The 18,460-nt window shown below is 36.6% G+C and overlaps 1 protein-coding gene across 1 annotated transcript in view; it reads right to left on the reverse strand.

The window, feature by feature from the left end:
- Positions 1 to 841: 841 nt before the first annotated feature.
- LOC145984102 (vesicle-associated membrane protein 3-like) overlaps positions 842 to 18,460 on the reverse strand; it is a 41,887-nt gene continuing 24,268 nt past the window's right edge. Inside the window, exons 3-6 of the mRNA XM_083117561.1 lie at positions 18,152 to 18,230; positions 12,165 to 12,244; positions 6,770 to 6,821; positions 842 to 3,203 (exon numbers count right to left, since the gene is read on the reverse strand). Coding sequence (XP_082973687.1) covers positions 3,097 to 3,203; positions 6,770 to 6,821; positions 12,165 to 12,244; positions 18,152 to 18,230 — 318 coding nt within the window. The 3' untranslated portion in view covers positions 842 to 3,096. The remainder of the gene's footprint in view (positions 3,204 to 6,769; positions 6,822 to 12,164; positions 12,245 to 18,151; positions 18,231 to 18,460) is intronic.

Consider the following 18,460-nt stretch of genomic DNA (forward strand, 5'->3'; position numbering starts at 1 on the left):
ATGACATTCACACCTCTCACTTGTTCAAGCTGATTTCTGACTTCAACTGCAATCATGTGGCGATTAAGGAAAACCTAAAGGCGCAAAAACTGGTCATCTCTTGCAGATGTTGACGGCCGCCGTCCAGAACCCGGCCGTCTAGAATATGTACCAAGCTATCTGTATCTCTGGATGGTACGCAAAATTGTGGACGGTGTGGTACGTAACACTTGAGCAACATAACGCAAACTGCGCCCATCCTCTACCAATGCAACTGCTTTGACAGCGTCCTCCGTACTTAATGACATCTTACCTCCTTCAAGTGATGGATTTCACTTGCAAAGAAAGAAGACACAATCAGTGAGTGGCAATAATGGCTTATTTGCTTTTGTTGTTGAAACAAACAAATTTTATTGCACAATAATGCAGCTTAATGTATGTCATTGTGGTTGTGTATACACTTTGTTACCATTCTTGGCCATTGTTGAGCTTATTCTGCTACTAAATTGTCTTTGTATACATTGTTGTCAATTAAAGTTTTTAAAAACCTACATAGTGGTAAGAAAGTAACGGTTAAAATTGGCATGTCATCATATTTATCAATATTTTTGAGGTGTTGCATTTTTTTTTTTACATTATCCCCAAATTGTCACTCCTTCTTAAGAGGAAAGAAAAAAATGTAGCTTCAAACACAAATCTATCATAACCCATCAACTATGATGCATAAGCAATGTTTGTGTCTGTAACTTTTCAGATAAACAATTCTTCATGATGTAGTATACCTCGTAACTAGACATCTGTGAAAAAATGTATCGTGTGAAAAAAGGAAACATTATTTCTATGATTATTTATTGGACCACGTTTCACAGCCATGTGTTAAAATGAAACTACAAATATACAGACAGGCTATACATTTTCATAGATACAATTTACATTCCTGACACAGTGTTTTACAAATATAATTTATTCTTCTTTTAAACTGACTAAAAGCTAATTATGTTCACCATCAACTAGATATATTGGTAACTTTTTTAAGGTGTAAACAATAAAATATTTTTTAATCAAGTATACTAAATAGTATAATCAATTAAATAGTCACTTTATCATACATGATACTTAAGTGGAAACAATGACAGAAATATCACTTATTTTAATCTTGGTTCTTGAGTTTTTGTTTAGCTCATAATTTCACACACACACACTCACACACACACACAAGCACACACACACACACACACATTTTTCTCTAATTTGAACACTGGCTGTTGTTATTTGTTGTTGCCCATAAGAAGTGAACAAAATATGGTAATTTATGGCATATTATCTAGAATTTACTAGAATTCTGTAGGTTTACAGTAAGTTTGTGGTTTGCCTTATTATATCTCTACAGCTTTAGACACACACTACTACTAATTTATCTCATATTTATGTTTGATTCCTCATAATGTTGAAAATATAATAGAAATTATTCTTTTTTAATTATATTTTTATTTTTTAACTCAAGGGGACTTTTATCAAATGAAGCTTGGTAAACATTTTGACACACCCTATTTTGTTGCAAGTGAATGGATAAATATTACCAGGCAAATTGTTTATTATCATGTTCATTCAATGCTTTTTATGCAATATCAGATTCACCAACAAAGCTATAGACAACCTCTGTACTGTTATCAGTATTAGGGTCAGACTAGGATTGCTAAGAAAATGGTGTCAATTTTCATCCAAGAGGCCCCCCCCCCCCTTCCCCATCACAGCAAGGAAAATATTGTTTTTTGGAACAGAAATTTGTAGCAAAATGATTACTCACACCTTTGGTATTATTTACTTGGGTACCTTACAATGGATTACTTTTTAGTATATTTAGTACAGTACATAAGTTAATTATAATTTGTAGAACACAGTAATTATGATCCATGTGCATTAGGTATAATAAAATGCCACAATGAAGAAATTATAATTGAGACTAGTAATTAATACTAATCACTCCTTCAAAACATGCATTTTCGATCTTGACCATTTCAAATTTCCAGAATGGATATGCAAATATGTACTGTCAGATAATTACTTTGTAAATTGTATGGGGCATCAGCATTAGCAAATCATACATATGCAAGTAATAAGTACTTGTAAACTTGATGTGCCTTACAAGAACAGTGAAGCAAGCAAAAAATGTTTTACTAAATATATTTCTTTTCAAGTCGATAACCATATTAATTTAATAGGGCACCAATATTTTCACTGGGCTACTTGACATTTACTCTTTTCCCACTTTTTATTTTTCTTGTTTGGTGGCCATTTTTGATTCAGAAAGGCGATGTAAAATAAATCAAAATTTTTAGCATCCAGGGTGATGCCCCTCTAGCTATGAATCTGCATGGGACAGAGGGGTTTCAGTTTTGTTCACTTTAGGCACCAGAGGCTAAGTGGGACTGGACCTACAGTTTAAAGTGGGATCCAAACCAATATGTGCCTCCACTGGGTATCAAACCACGGACCCTTTGATTACAAGGTGATGGCATTACCACTATGTCATCGGGAAACCACTATGGGGCATGGGGGTAGGGGGGGGGCAGAAAAGAAAGAGTTATACACTCTGTCCTGGGTATCCCTGGAGCTAGTGAACAAAAACAAGTCTCTCTGCAAGTAGTAACCTAGGAGGGTTGAATGAACTGCTTTGCTCCACCAACTTGTAATTTTCCCTTCTCTACCGATATGCACAGCTTCCTGGGATAGAGTTCAGGTTATTGGTTATGTAGTGACTGATTGTGAGCAGTAGGAATAAAAAAAGCACTGAATGCATGTTTCTGGAAGGATACCGAGACCGTGCACAATAACATTTCTTAAAATACACACAGGATATTCGAGAAAACGAATGAAAATAATGATAGACAATTTGACTGGTAGAAGTTATCAACCCACTATACTTCCAATGATTTTGGAGTTATGAACATAGAGGGGTAACTGGACGGACAGATGGACGGAGGGGTATTGTTCAGCTTTGTAAATCAGTATATGGAAAGGGAAATATTTTCTACTTTAACATAGCAATAAACAGAACACAATGTTTTAACACTGAACTACAGAAATTTGACTGAGAATGAAGGATATCTGTGATCTCTACTCTGGATTAACTTGAACATTGCCGACACTAGTTTCACCATTGGGAGGAATGGCCGCTGCAGGTGGTGGTGCGTTTGATGGCGTATCCTCAGGCATGAATTTATCTGCAAAGAGACAAACAGTGTGTGCACATACAACTTCAGACTGAAACACAGTAAAGCCCTGTCCCATAGAGCTAGATTCCCAAGTAGATCATCTCTGACTGCAGGATAAAGTACAGAGCTAGAAATTCTTGCCTTTTGACTCACTGAGAAGCTGAACATGTTCTCTGTATTTCAGTACTAGCTTCATGACTAGATACTCGCAACAGCCAATCAGAACCCACTTCAGTCATGCTGTAGCACATACAGTGTAAATAGTGACTACATAAATAGGGTTACCAGACGTCCAGTTTTTTCCGGACATGTCCTACATTTTAGCCTTATGTCTGGCATCCGGGAGGAATTTGAAAGATATCATAAATGTCCTACATTTTGAGCGTCACATAATATTAATTAGGAAAATACGTAACAGAAAAAAAAAATCATGCAAGTTACAAGTCTATGGACTGCACTTCCAAACTTAATAGTGAAATTTATTTTGATTCAGTCCTTGCCCAAAAAGAAAGAAAAAGTTTGTCCTGCTATTAAACAAACGGGAAAACGGGAGCAATTAATGAACAAAGTTTTGGGACCAATTTCTGATAACGTCACTGTTCAATGCCTGAGCAGAATTTCTTGCCTTAGGGTTTATACTGATGGAACAAGGTGTTGCCCATTCTTATTCAATATAATTTGATTGTAAAGCAGCGGTATAGAGAACAAAGGCTGTCTGCCAGTCAAGAAAGTCATGGAAGTCAAGAAAAAGTAAAGAAATCAACAAGTAGGTCAAGAAAGTCAATAAAAAGGCAACAAATTATTCTTGTGGTCAAGAATTCTTGCTATCATAATGACTGATTGGTTGATTTACTTTATTTTACTTCACTTTTTCTGTCTCTTTGGCTAATCGTGAAGATGAGGATGAATGGTTTTACGACATGGATAAAGGGATAATCACAAACATACAGGGACAACCGATACAAGCACCACATAAGATTATACTGGCTGTGAGTCGAGATGCCAAAGCCTCGCTTGCTGCCAAACACAGATCAGGATACATTAATACGAGAAAGCAGATCTAATTCTCTTCTTAAATTCAGCTTCAGTTTTTATCTTAACTGGCCCTTTGGTAGGGGTTTTCATTAAATAAATATTTATTTTCTTAATTACTAATTACTTTACCTAAGTAAGGGTCGAATAAATAAAAGTTAAGAAAAACTGAAAAAAACGTCTAGAAAAGTCCAGAAAAGTCAAGAATTCTGGATGTGTTATTTTGGTAGACACCCTGTTATTGATCTAAAAACTACCCAAGATGAAACTTCTGGAACCATTTTAAATTACGGTAATTGCTGAATATTTGTTTGCCATTACAGGTCATAATTCAAATGTTGAGAGAGTTCTTTCATTACAATCAACACAACAAACTCATGAGAGAAATTATTTTTTGCATAAAGTATGCAAAATGTTTGGTACTGGTCCCTAAATTCAGTGGCATGCATACAAGGTAAGCTACCAAAGCACTGCTTCGGAATGCAATTCGAATTTTGCATAATTCCCAGGATACTTGGACTCCCTGAAAGTGTCGAGAGGCATTTTTGCAGAGCCCGTGAAATACTAAAATGCCGCAAAGCAGTGGCATGTGATGTTTTTATCAAGGCAAGCCTGGCCCTTCATTTACTATTGTTTATTTAAAAATTATATATTCAGTGCTTCGGCTATCTAAATTGTCACCACACGCTACTGCTATAATTTCAAAGAGTTTGACTGTCCACTCTAATATAAATATAGTTTGACTAAACATGAAATTTTGATAAAAAAATGTCTTCTCTCAGAAGTATCACTTAAATCATGTATTGATTAGTATGATTGCAAGTTTTGAAATTTTGCATTTAAACATTCGTTAAGAATTCATTTTTTTTTTTAAACTGAAAAGTGTAATTTTACAACTACTTTCTAACGTGTTCTATAGAAATATGCATTATTTATTGAAAATCTTTCGTGTCCTACATTTTGGGACAGCATGTCCTACATTTTCCTTACAGCGATCTGGTAATCCTATGCATAAACAGAATATATCTGCTTTCTACTTCTGGTTTTAAGAAAAATAGATATAGTAATTATTCCATTTGAATAAACTTAGTAAAATCAAAACACATAAAACAGAAAATATCTATGATACAGTCATATTTACTTCATATTGACTCCCAGTCAGTGGCAAAGCGGCCACCCCTGCAACCCCTGCAGAGCAGAAGGGCGAGAGGTGTAGGGGCCCCACAATGTTGTCTCTGTGCTCATGAAATTTTTATGAAATCCGAATTCAACAGAGAGTGTCGCTTTTAAAAATAAAATTAAAAAGAATATATATGTATAAGTAACCCGATTTACGTGGGTCAGCAATGGCACAATTCTAACTCGGAATTCTTTGAGATGAGTACTGAATACAGAGATGCGATCTTTGTTTTCTTGTTTTTGAATTTGAATTTAAAATTTTGGGAGCGTCAGCACTTAGGCTATTTTGCTCCCGTCACATTATACGGGGGCCAGCCCCTTATCATTACAAATAACAACTCGAACGTTGCGTAATTAAAAATCTTAAAATGTTCTGACTTTCGTTAAAAGCTGAGGCTGTAAAAGGTCACTCAGCACACATAAGGACAAAACAACAGGACAATACAAACAAAATTATACTGGCCATTGGCCCAGTCGCCAGAGCCTCGTTAGTCTTCAGTCCAGGGTGTACTGACGTGGAAGTGAGGTTGACATTTGGGTGTACTACGTGGAAGGTCACCCCTTACACCCCCTTTGTTTTCTTGTCTGTGAATATGTATCAGCAGAGTTATCTGCATTTTACTTGTCAACGGACACCACAAATAACTTCACAACTCAGTGTTTTATTATATTTTTTTAATATGTGGAGGTTGGTCGAGTGAGTTCCCAGTAACATATCATAATACCATGTCTGCAATAATTAGCAGGGGTATACCGAGTCAGCCAGAGGGGTTCGGGAAACTTGACATGTGAGCTCCCCTCCAAAATGCCAAATTAGCTTACTTGCTCCCAGAAGGGAAAAAAAATCCCTTATCTCATACTTTAATTTATATTTACACCATTTGAGGTAAACTTATAGAGTGTAAATTGCCTACGGTTATGAATCCAGTAGGAAAATTCTGTTGTACAGCTAGTCGATCTCTTATTGTTACAAAATAAACAATCAAACTTGGTATTTCATGAACTTTTACCACTAATATTAGTTTTATGTGTGTTGTTTAAACTGTAACTTGCCACCAAATATTTTAAAAGGGGCCCCAAGTCTTTTCATATTCAAATAAGAGCTGAGATAAATTTCCCACATTGTCCACACCTGTTATGTATTAGCTGTACCGTGACAAGGTAGTTGATTTTTCTTTTAATTGTTAAACAATTTGATGAAGCTCAAAAACTCGGTAGGTGGTGGGGCCCAAGGAAATATAATTTCCTTGCCCTAAGGTCAGCTTGCTCTGTGAAGAACTTTTCAACTGTATGTTGTCAATGAAAACTAAGTTTGTTGAAAAATTTTCAACAAATAAAAATATGTATCTTACCCACATACTTACATATCATTATTCCTATTATAATGAGTCCAATCAATCCCATAATGATCATCATCTAAAAAGAGGGGAAAAAATCAAATTAACTCCCTTGTTGTCCAGCTTCAAGAAAACATAAGTACATTGAATACAAATGTTATGCTGAAATTATTATATTCTTAATTTACACACTTGGATTGTCAGCTGCAATGCAATTGGGGAAGAAGATAAGACAGGAAGAGATGAAGACCTTGTTGTTTGCTAATGATGAAATAATATGGGGAAACAGGGAAGAAGAAGTGCAGAGACAGCTTGATAGTTGGAATGAGGAAATTAATAGAGCAGGAATTAAATTTAGTGCAGAAAAGATTAAGGTGCTAATAACAACAAGAAACAGAGCCAGAAATGTTCCAAAAATAAAGGTGGACATGGAAGAGTTGAGGGTAGTGGAGAATTTCAAATATCTAGGAAGCATAATTGAGAGAAGTGGAAGAATAGATGAGGAGGTAAACAGAAGAGGACAAATGGGTGGTGGACTCCATCACAGCATTCGAAGATTGATATGAAACAGATATGTACCTATGAAATGCAAGAAGTTAATAAACACAGTCAAAAATGTTTTGCATCACCCGAGAAGTTATGAAAATAGCATCCGCAACATGCCAAAGCGGACAGGAACCGATGAAGCAGAGCTCATTGTGCGAAGTAACGTGGTCGACGTGCAATACCGATCACCACAGACGACTACCGGAGTTGGCAAGTGCATGCGTGTGTTCCGAGCATAGCACCACGGTAGTCGGCGAAGGTTAGTTAGGTGTTCCTTGTGTCCAGTTAGCGAAGGTGAGCGAGTGCAGCTGTGTTCAAGGCATGCCTAGGCATACAATAGTGCAGTTTGATCCGGCCAGGATCATCACATTACTGCAGACTGGCATGTCACAATGGACTGTAGCTAGGGCTGTTGGAGTGGCGCAAGGTGATGTCTGTAGGACCTGGAGGCGGTATGCAGACACAGGAACAGTAGCAGATCGTCAACGGACAGGTTGTCCATGGGTCACTCCACCAGCACAAGACCGCTATGTACGACTCTCAGCTCGGCGACAGAATACCATGACGGCAAGGAACATCACTCATGCCCTCCGGTCAGCCTCTGCTGTGCGTGTGTCAAACCAAACTGTCTGAAACACACTCCGAGGAAGTGGTTTACGTTCCAGAAGACCTCTCCGGCGCCAGTACCTATTGCCACGACACGGCACGAGCGTGTGCATTGGGCCCGTGCACATCGAAATTGGGGACCCGATCATTGGGCTCATGTGCTCTTCACCGATGAATGTAGGCTCTGTCTAAGGCCAGATTCACGAAGAGGACTTGTGTGGCGAGGCCCTGAACTGCAAGTGGGTCTTCGTGGTGTCCAGGAGGTCCATCCATACCAAGGAGGAGGAATCATGGTGTGGGCAGGGATCATGCTCGGACGTCGAACGCCCCTAATTCCAATTAGAGGGACACAAACAGCTGTTCGTTATGTCAGGGACATTCTCCAGAAGACTGTGGAACCATTTCATCAGGAAATTGGTGACGAATTTGTCTTGGTGGATGACAATGCCCGTCTACACCGCACACATATGGTTCACGATTATCTGCAGGCGGCGAATATTCGTCGCATGCTCTGACCAGCGCAAAGTCCCGACATGAATTGCATCGAACATGCATGGGCAATGCTAAAAAATGTCATTGCAAACCGTCCTGTGGCTCCCACCAATCTTCGTGAAGTTATTCTAGCAGCACAGGACGAATGGGATTGCTTACCGCAAGATCACCTTGATCGTCTCATCCTCAGTATTCCACAGCATGTTCAAGACCTTCTTGCAGTCAGGGGAGGACACACCATTTGGTAGGCAATGTTTTTAGTGGATCCTATATGATGAACAGTCTTCTTGTGACAGTTCTTTGTTTTTCGCCTCCATCATGAATTGTGCCATTTTAGTTTTAAAAAACATTTCTGAGAAAATTGTACGTTTTTTTTTCCCTTTTCATTCAACATGTCTTGTTCTTCATCTTTTCTTTTGTATTCCCACTGTCATTGCCAATAAACTTTGTACTTCATATATATTTTTTCATTTTCCATCCTGATGCAAAACTTTTTTGACTGTGTTTATATAAGACAAACTATGTAACAATAATTACATATGAAGCCGAGACTTGGAAAATGACAGAGAGAGACAAAAGAAAGATGCAGGCAGTGTAGATGAATTTTTTAAGGAATATATTGGGGAAGGCTAGAAGGGATGGAATAAGGAATCAGGAGATCGGACAGACAGTGGGTGTGGTGAAGCTTCAGGACAGAATAGATCAGGCACAGATGAGATGGTTCGGTTGAAGAGGATGGATGCAGAAAGACTACCAGTAAGAACTTACAATGCACAAGGAGTGGAAGTAAGGCCAAAGGAAAGACCAAGATGTTGGTGGAAAGAGGAGATAGTGCAGAATGTTAGGAGAAGAGGACAAGATTGGAACACTGTGGAAAGTGTGGAGTGGTGGAAGATCAGCAAAAAAATGGAGAGGCTTGACTTCTATGCCGACCCAGCCAAAGGCAGGAAACGGTGATGAATGATGATGATGGTTGCCAGCTGCAGGAGTGATGTACCAAACATTCAATTTTGCAAACCTATGTTGTACTGATGTTCTGGTTTTGCTATTTCACCATCTAATGTCTAACAGATTTGTAAATGTAAAGAGCATTTGCAGGAATAATAATAACAAGCTGAAACTTAGGATGATGTCAGTGCAACAACTTGTAGCTCTTATTACAGGATAAACATGGCCTCAATAAGAAAACTTTATCATATTCTGCAATTGACAAGAACATGCCTGGATTTATACATGTTTGGATCTGGAGCTAGCATCATCGTGGAATCCCCCCCCCCCCCATATACAATTTCAGTTATAACTTTTAGGCATGATAGTTCGACAGTTATATATTTTTTATATTTTCACCACATTCAAAATATCATAATTATTTCATTTTCTGACCCTTTCCAAATCAATTCTGGGCCCTCCCATGCCATAGAAGTATTGCTGTTATCTTGTAATAAATGGTTCCCAGGTTTAATTCCCGCTGGAGGCACTAGACACAGTGATTCCGATCCTACCTTAAACTGTACATTCAGTCCTGATTAGCTTCTCTGAGCATAAAGTATCCTTAAAACAGATTTTCCCAAGTTGAGATCCCTTTCTAGGTAGAGGCCCAAGGCTATAGTCTACATCCCCTAAATTCAGGCCTAAAAAGAACTTATAAATATTGCTATATGAGGAAAGAATTGCTAGTCTAAACTCCATATCAGCTAACTGTAGACCAGGCGAACGAAAACAAGTCTCTGAACAAGTAGTGATGTGAGATGGATCCACCAATGAACATTGAGAGAAATGGGATTGTGTAATGGGCAATGGGAGTTTTCCCGATTTGCTCCTTTGCTATGCAGCGTTGCAAACTTTTGAAAATGATAATACCAAACGCACATGGCAAATGAAACATATTTTTGTCTCCAGGTCCGTACGATTGGTTTAAGAATTTCTTAGGGAAATATTAGGGATAAAACTGCAAGAGCAAATTTTGACAAACCATGCATTTAGCGTATGGACTAAGGTCTGGACCGTATGTTCGTACATGTACGGTCTGGACCATACGGTTGGCAATGCTGCGCTTTCACCACTCGATTTCCTCCTCCTCCTCTGCCGATATGCATGGCCCTGCTCTACAGTTAGCTGGGACAGGGTATAAACTATATGTGTCCAAGAACTAGAAAGACAAATTAATAATTATAAGTTGTGGCGAAGAAGAAAAAAGATATGCATGCAATAATAGCATAACATTTATTTTAACCAGGGAGGGTCATACATGAAATTTTGGTCGATACTGATAAAGTTCTGATATAAAATTTATTGATGCCAGTAACTAATATTTCACATAATATAAAAGTACGAATGTTATTTTAAGAATGTTATTTAAAAGAGCAAAATGTTGCACTAAATTACAGGTTATTTACTGAAATATTGATTCAATAAAATTATCAGCAATTTTACAAATAAATGGATGAAGTGGCATGCCTATATTATACCTATACTGCACCAATTAATCTGACACATTCCTAATTTTTACATCATTGTATTTTAGGGCACGTAAATTTTAAAATTTCTTCCTGTTCCTCTATAAAATAATATGTTACGCATATTAAAATTGGTTAAATAAGAGAAAATGGATGATCCAAGGCTCTGTAAACATTAACTCATATTTCATCACAAAGGTGCCAACTTATGATAAATTTTGGGGGGCAAGGTAAACTTTGGGGGGGGACAAGATTAGTATAAATAATACTTTATATATGCAAATATATATAAAATGTGTCCTTCTACGTGAATTTGAGGTGGGGGGTGGGGGGCAGAGTGTGCTTTGCTACCCCAAAGCTGACACATATACTTCATTATTTGAGGAATAAAAGTGGTAAACGCTGTAAGTGCCAAAAGTGAAAGTGTTGGGAAATTGCATCGTTATGCATATCAGCCCATAAGAACGTGCATACTAGTGACCTCTTAACATGCCTTTTCAACTACTTAGAGGGCTACCAGCCACATTTCACATTTACCACATTATCAAGCATGGCACATTTCACAGTTTAACGTAGAAAACGGTGTTTGAATTATTGTGGCACTTACAGCGTTTACCAATTTTAGTCTTCATTTCTTCAGCAATGATAATCATACTACAAAAGTTCCATAGCATGCATTGCATCCAGTGGCTACTACTCATTATGTATTTTAATTTATTTGTTGCTTACATAGTATAGAAACTTATACAGACAATCAAAAACACACACACATACACTGAAAGGAAACCACTTTCACCTCTCATTAGGTTGTGATGATGATGATGATGATGATGAATAGTGATCAGATGAAATTGTTGAAAGGATAATCACAATGACACTGTCATGGCCAAGGACACAACTGCAGAACTTCCAACCATAAGTTGGATATCCCAATAAGTTCATTCATCAAGGTTGCAAACTTAGAAATTACCTAGTACTCCCTCTGTCCCATAATTATAGTCCAGTATGCCAAAATGGTAGTACAGGAATGACAGACAAAGAGGCAGATGGAAAGCACAATTTGTACTGATCCTTGAGTAGTAAAGTTGTATGACCATTTCCTTGTTTCATGTTCTTCTTCTGTATACACCAATATCACAGTTTGAATATTGGGCAATTATTATGAGACAACAAACAAACGTGTACCGGGCAATAATTATGGGATAGAGGGAGTATTTAATTTAAAATAGGGACAAAGTAAATGCATAAACAAGACTTGGCAACAGAAACTCTCTCTACATGATTTTTAACAAACAAGAATCTGTAACAGCTTGCAGTCTTACCTTTAAATTTTGCAACCAAAATTTGCTTTTTAATTTTCCAGCTTGTTTTTCAAACTGTGATGCTCCTTGCTCTAGTGCATCTGTAATAAAATAAATATTTTTTCAATGTATGGAATAGAATGGAATAGTCATAATGCTCATGACTTCATAATCTTTCACACACTACTGGTATAAAAAGTATTATTTCATTGCTAATTGTATTCAATGAATTTATTTTCTTTTTTCATTTTCAGTGTTCACTGTGCACTTTTAATTTCAATAAACAATACCAATTTTTACTTGATTTTTAAATTTCTACAAATTTAGTCATTTCATAATTTTACAATGTCAAATCATATGGTTCTGGTTAAATGAGTATGTTGTTTTTTGTGTGAGGTTGCGTAGTTTAAAATGTTGCAGTTATGTTGTCACAAGTGTAAAAAGTTTTTCGTGACAATTTTAGCTTTGGGGAAAGGAATAAACAATGTCAAATTAATTAGCATATCAAAGAGTATAAGAAGAAATGTTGAAGAGCAAAGAAAAATAAGTTCATATTTTTATATTCATAATCCAATTTTATTTGTAATATCTCAGTGAAGCACAATATATCATGATCTATTTTAATTACATATAAATTCAAATTTTTCAAATTTATGGGGGGGGGGGAGTGAGGGTTTTACTCCTGCCTTCAGATAATGGCATGAACATCAAGGTTTCACAAAGATTCAATATCTACACCACATGTCACACGTTATATGTCCAGTTCTTGCAGTTTACAGGGCAACACGGTCTATTGTTTCAATGGCAGTAGCAATTAGTATAAAAATCAAGGAATAGGGTCATGATGTGACCTGGGTGGCCACTAGCAAAATCAATGTCATTGATGGTAGTATGGCAAATAATTAAGAAAACTCAGAACTGCATTGTGATAATGAGATGTTTCCTCGTCTTGTATTAACAAGTTATAAATGAAATATTTATTTAGCTTAGGCACAGCATCGAGACAAATCTTGTCTCTAAATTTAAAATTTAAAAATTCAAATGATATCATTCCCTTCAAAACTTGTCTAGGAAATAACAAGAACAAGATAGACTTCTGTAAAATCGAAATTAGTCTAGATTATTTAAAGGGGAGCCTCTCCTTTTCATCTGAGTCTTTGATAAGTGATCATGTGTGATACTTGAAAACAGCCATACCAAATGGATATACCTATTTATTACCTATTAGATATGTCACACATATTTTGTTTACAGTAACTGCACACTTTTGCATTGAAAATAATTTTTCAAGAGATTGTAGCATCAAAACAAATAGAAGAATGTTGAGATGTTAAGAAAAGTTCAAGACTTTGATACACTGGGAGCAGTGGCAAACGCTTCCTTCGAAAATGGGCAGAAACTACAAAACACTCACCCACTCCTTCATGTGTCAAGTATATATGTATTTTCATTATTTCACCAGTAAGTTTAACACTTCATCTTTCTTTTCACAACATGTTGAAATAAAATATTCAATACCAGCTGACCAGTCACCCCCTAGACAGTGGGTAGTGCATGCTGCCCTGGGTATATTGAGTGTCTGTCATTGACCGTGAGAATGTGTGTGGTGATACAGTGCCACTTGTATTGTATATTTTTATATTTGATATGATAGTGAAACTGGTGTTTAAATGTTCAGATGAGGGTCAAGAATGAAATATAATTAGAATTGAATGAGAAGCAAAGCAGTTTTCACATAAAACAATGCTGCCACCTCAAAAACACTACTTCAATTTGAAATCACATTCTTACAAGTACCTGTGCCAGTCTTACCTGTAATTATCAGTTCCTTATACACACTGGACTCTATATACATGGAACACTGATCAATACTGAAGCTAGTTTAACTAGTCTCTTCAGTTTTTGCAGGACAAGAAAGAGCATTTTTTGAATGAAATACATACATCATACGGTTAATTGGTTTAACATTATTCTCAACAAATACATACATTATGTATATATGACCCTTCAATATAAGTTAGTGGGACTCCTCATCCCCCATCCCCCCCACTGGAAATTATGCCACACTGCCAATATTCCTATTGCATGTTTGATTTTGCAGTGCACATCAGCTATGCATAATTTCATTGCACTTAAGCATGTTGAAATATTCAAGTATTTTCTCTGTTCATGAATTATTATTATCATCATGTTCAATATGTATAGTGATTCTAATTCATTTACATGATAAGAATAATACTGATTCATTTCAGTTGGTTACTTTTCACTCCATTTCATTTCAGTTTAGCAGTGGGTTGAAATTGGATTCAGTACATCTCAGTTCACGTGTTGAGTATAATTTATATTTTTCTTTGTATTTTTCTCATGTTACGTGACCAGTAGCGGCTCGTGCCTAAAATAACAGGTGAAGAAGTATATTTATAGGCAATGAAAACAAATAGTAAGTGCCAGTGCCCCCAATTTAAAACGTCTTTTTTGTCTTCATCCGTCCATCTGGAAAATGGTGTCTGCAACAAATTACACACTAAGTCATTTACTGGGTTCATTGTAGAAACCACAGCTCAACACATGAACACAACACACGATAGGAAACGCGAAACACACACGCGGAACAAGATCTCGCGAGAACGCGAAGATTTTGCCACAAGCACTGGATGCGATGTTTTCTCCGACGAGAGAACTGCTTCATCTAGAAGGCGACACCCGTTCAAGGCCAACGCTAGGTGACGTCACCGTTGCCATGACAACCAGCTAAGTTTTCCGCAACCTAGCGGTGTTTGCTCTTGGGTTGGGACGAACTCAATACGTGCGTAGCGCCGAGCGGCGTGTTATTTGAGTATTATCGTGTGCGTTCTGCTGGGAAATAGTTTAATTTAACAAGCAAATGAAAAATGTCAATATTAATTTGAAAATTAGGTGAAAACATCTGCACTTGTTGCACTTGGCCAGCCGCCACTGGTTACGTCTCTCTTCTGCCTCCTTAGGCTAATGTTAATCGCAGCAATGAGAATGAATCATGATTAGATTAAATTGGTGAAGGGACACTCCCAAGGCTTGAACCTGCAATCGCCAGAGATGATGTTGTGATCCAGCACTCAATTCATTCACTCATACTGGAACCAATGTATGATAAGTTTCCAGCTGAGCATACATACGTATTTACTTTGCATATACTTCAACAAGTTTTTATATTACACTGATAAACAATGAAATACTCCTTTAAATAAAACTAAGTGATCTTTATGTATTCAGATGTGCTGATAAAGAATATCGCATCCGTTTTCCTGTATCACCTAATTTTTTTGCAGAACACCCACATTTTATAGTTTTATGATTTCAGGTCTCCAACTCCGCATCTGGCTTAATGTTTGATTCCTAGCAAATGGATAAGAACCTTTTAGCGACCTTGTGTGTTCATGACTGGCACTTAATATTTCGTGGAGGAAACATCTGGCAGTAGAGTAATTTCCTGTTTCTCTGTTAAAATTTGTTCTTTTGTGGGTTAGTCGAGTCTTAACTTCCTTTCCGATAACTTCGCGAGTAGCCTTCGTGAGTAACTGTATTTTATGTTTGACTATGTTCGTGAAATTGTGAATGTAATCTTGTATATACTGAAGTGAAGTGTAAGTTGTATTTTAACAAAACGATAAGAGCATTCATAATTGTTTTTTTAAAGAAATATATTATAACTCAATTAATGAGTTCGCCATGTCACGCAAATGTGTGAATAACCCGAACTTGTTTTGTTATGTTTGCGGGGAATTTACTCCGAAGTCACAGAGAAATACTATCACTCCTATAGTGAAAAAAGCATATGAGTTGTATTTTGGAAGTAAAGTAGACGAGGGAAAAAGCTGGGCATGAGATAAAATTTGTTGTAATTGTTCGCGAACTTTACGTGGTTGGCTTAATGGCACTTACAAATCAATGCCCTTCGGAAATCCTGTAATGTGGACAGAACAGAAAGATCATACTACGGATTGTTACTTCTGTTTAACAACATAGTGGGATATAGTTCTAAATCAAAACATTCTATATTTTATCCTGATGTTCCTTCAGCAAAGAAACCTATGAGTTATGATTTTATACCAATTCCTAAGCCTTCTAAAGAATGGACAGTGGATGAAACAGAAACAACCAGTGCTTCTCTGGATGACGAACCTGGACCCTCATATTCAAACACCGATCCAAATTTTCCTGATCCAAATATACCTCACTTTATTTCCCAATCGTCTCCGAGGGTGGAATTTATTACAAGATGGTGTTAGGGTGTCATATCGAAAATGCCAACAATCACTGACACATTTTTTTCTGTTAGTAATGAGTTAACTTACTGCAATGATGTAGAAGGCCTTCTGCAAGAACTTGGAATCACAACCCAAACGAGTGGAGACTATTTTTAGATTCATCTAAGAATAGTTTAAAAGTAGTATTGTTGCATAATGGGAATATATACCCATCAGTACCCCTTGCCTATTCTTCCACCATGAAGGAAACATATGAAAATATGGATACAATATTAAAAGTGATAAATTATGAAAAATATGGTTAGCAGATATGCAGAGACCTCAAAATGATTGGTATACTGTTAGACATGTAGTCTGGATCTACAAAATTTTGTTGATTTCTTTGCGAATGGGACTGCCGGGCAAAGGATAAACCTTAAAACATTGTGGATTGACCCATACGAAAAAATCTTAATTCCTGGAGAGAAGGGTGTTAGGAATCACCCTCTACTTGAGAAAGACAAGATTTTGTTACCACCGTTGCATATAAAGTTAGGGCTGATGAAAAATTGTGTTAAGGCTTTGGATAAACACGGTGAGGGTTTTGGGTACTTGAGAAAAACATTTCCTAAACTCAGTGATAGTAAGTTAAAAGAAGGCATATTTATTGGGCCGCAAATCCGTGAGATCATTCATGATGATAACTTTGTGGAATTGCTAACAGAAAAAGAGAAATGCGCATGGTTAGCTTTCAGACAAGTATGCTGTAATTTTCTTGGAAATGTGAAAGCTGACAACTACAAGGAACTTGTTAAGAACTTGTTATCAGCGCATGGGGTGCAATATGTCCTTGAAAATTCACTTTTTACATTCGCATTTGGACTTCCCCCCACCCCCTAACTTGGGCACGGTTAGTGAGGAATGCAGCCAGAGATTTAACCAGGATATTTCTGTCATGGAGAAACGATATGCAGGAAAATCGGTACAGAACATGTTAGCAGACTACTGTTGGAACCTCAAGGAAAAGGTTTCTGGTGGCAGTTACAAATGGCAGAGTTCAAGAAAGATATTTTGAAAATGTGAGTAAAAATGTGTTTTTTTTTCCTTTTTTTGCATGAAATTTCTTCATTGATCAATCAGAATCGGTCCTATATATATTTTTTAAATTTTTTTTATATTTCATAGTTATTCACTTCAATATTTACATCTTATTTCATGAGCAAACAAACAAAAATAATTTCAAATTTCGATGTATTATTACAAAAGGAATTACATTTTTATTAAAAAAAATGAAAATCCAGGAAAAACTATAGGTGATACATCATTTCTACTTGCAGATTTGGATTTAGCGGGGTCGAATTATAAATAATCACCTATTTTCGTTCAAAGGAGCAAAAAAAAATGTTTGAATTTGTTCATCAGTGTATTGGACAAGGACTTGATAATTCAGTAGTGTATTTATTGCTTCCATACTTGTATTAATGGGGAGGTTGAGAAAGCAGTAGCATGCCCAGGATTTTTGCAAGGGAAAGGATGGGGGGGGGGGATTGCGGCTACATTATTTAGTAGTCACTCATTTTGCCATCTTTTCCTGCTTTTAACGATCTTTTCTTTTGTAAGGAATACTGGACTATAGGAGATTTATAACCCCTGCCAACCCCTCGTAGGCATGCCACTGTGAGAACGAAAGTATAAAAGAGCAAAAATATGAATAGAATGATAAAATTACAACAATATAAACTTATAAAATTGTTAATATATATAAATAGAATACAAATATACCTGCTCTGTCATCCAATTCTGAGAGTTTCTGATCTCTTTCCAGGACTTTCTCCACATTGGTAGACATGATACTCACAACCTATTTAAAAATATGTTAAAATTGTTACAAAATAAAATTTTAGCAACTATTTTTATTATTTGAAATGTGGTATCCTTAGTCAAAACTTATTATGTGTGCAATATTCAGTATTATAAAATAATTTGCATATTTCCAATAACATTATGTAACAATCTTACTAGCAAGTATAAAGACTTAATATGACATGAGGAGAATAAATAATTCAGAAGGAACTGTGAACTTGTAATCTG

Source organism: Lepisma saccharinum, chromosome 1 (genome assembly GCF_977018435.1).
Source record: "Lepisma saccharinum chromosome 1, izLepSacc3.1, whole genome shotgun sequence".
Lineage (NCBI taxonomy): Eukaryota > Metazoa > Arthropoda > Insecta > Zygentoma > Lepismatidae > Lepisma > Lepisma saccharinum.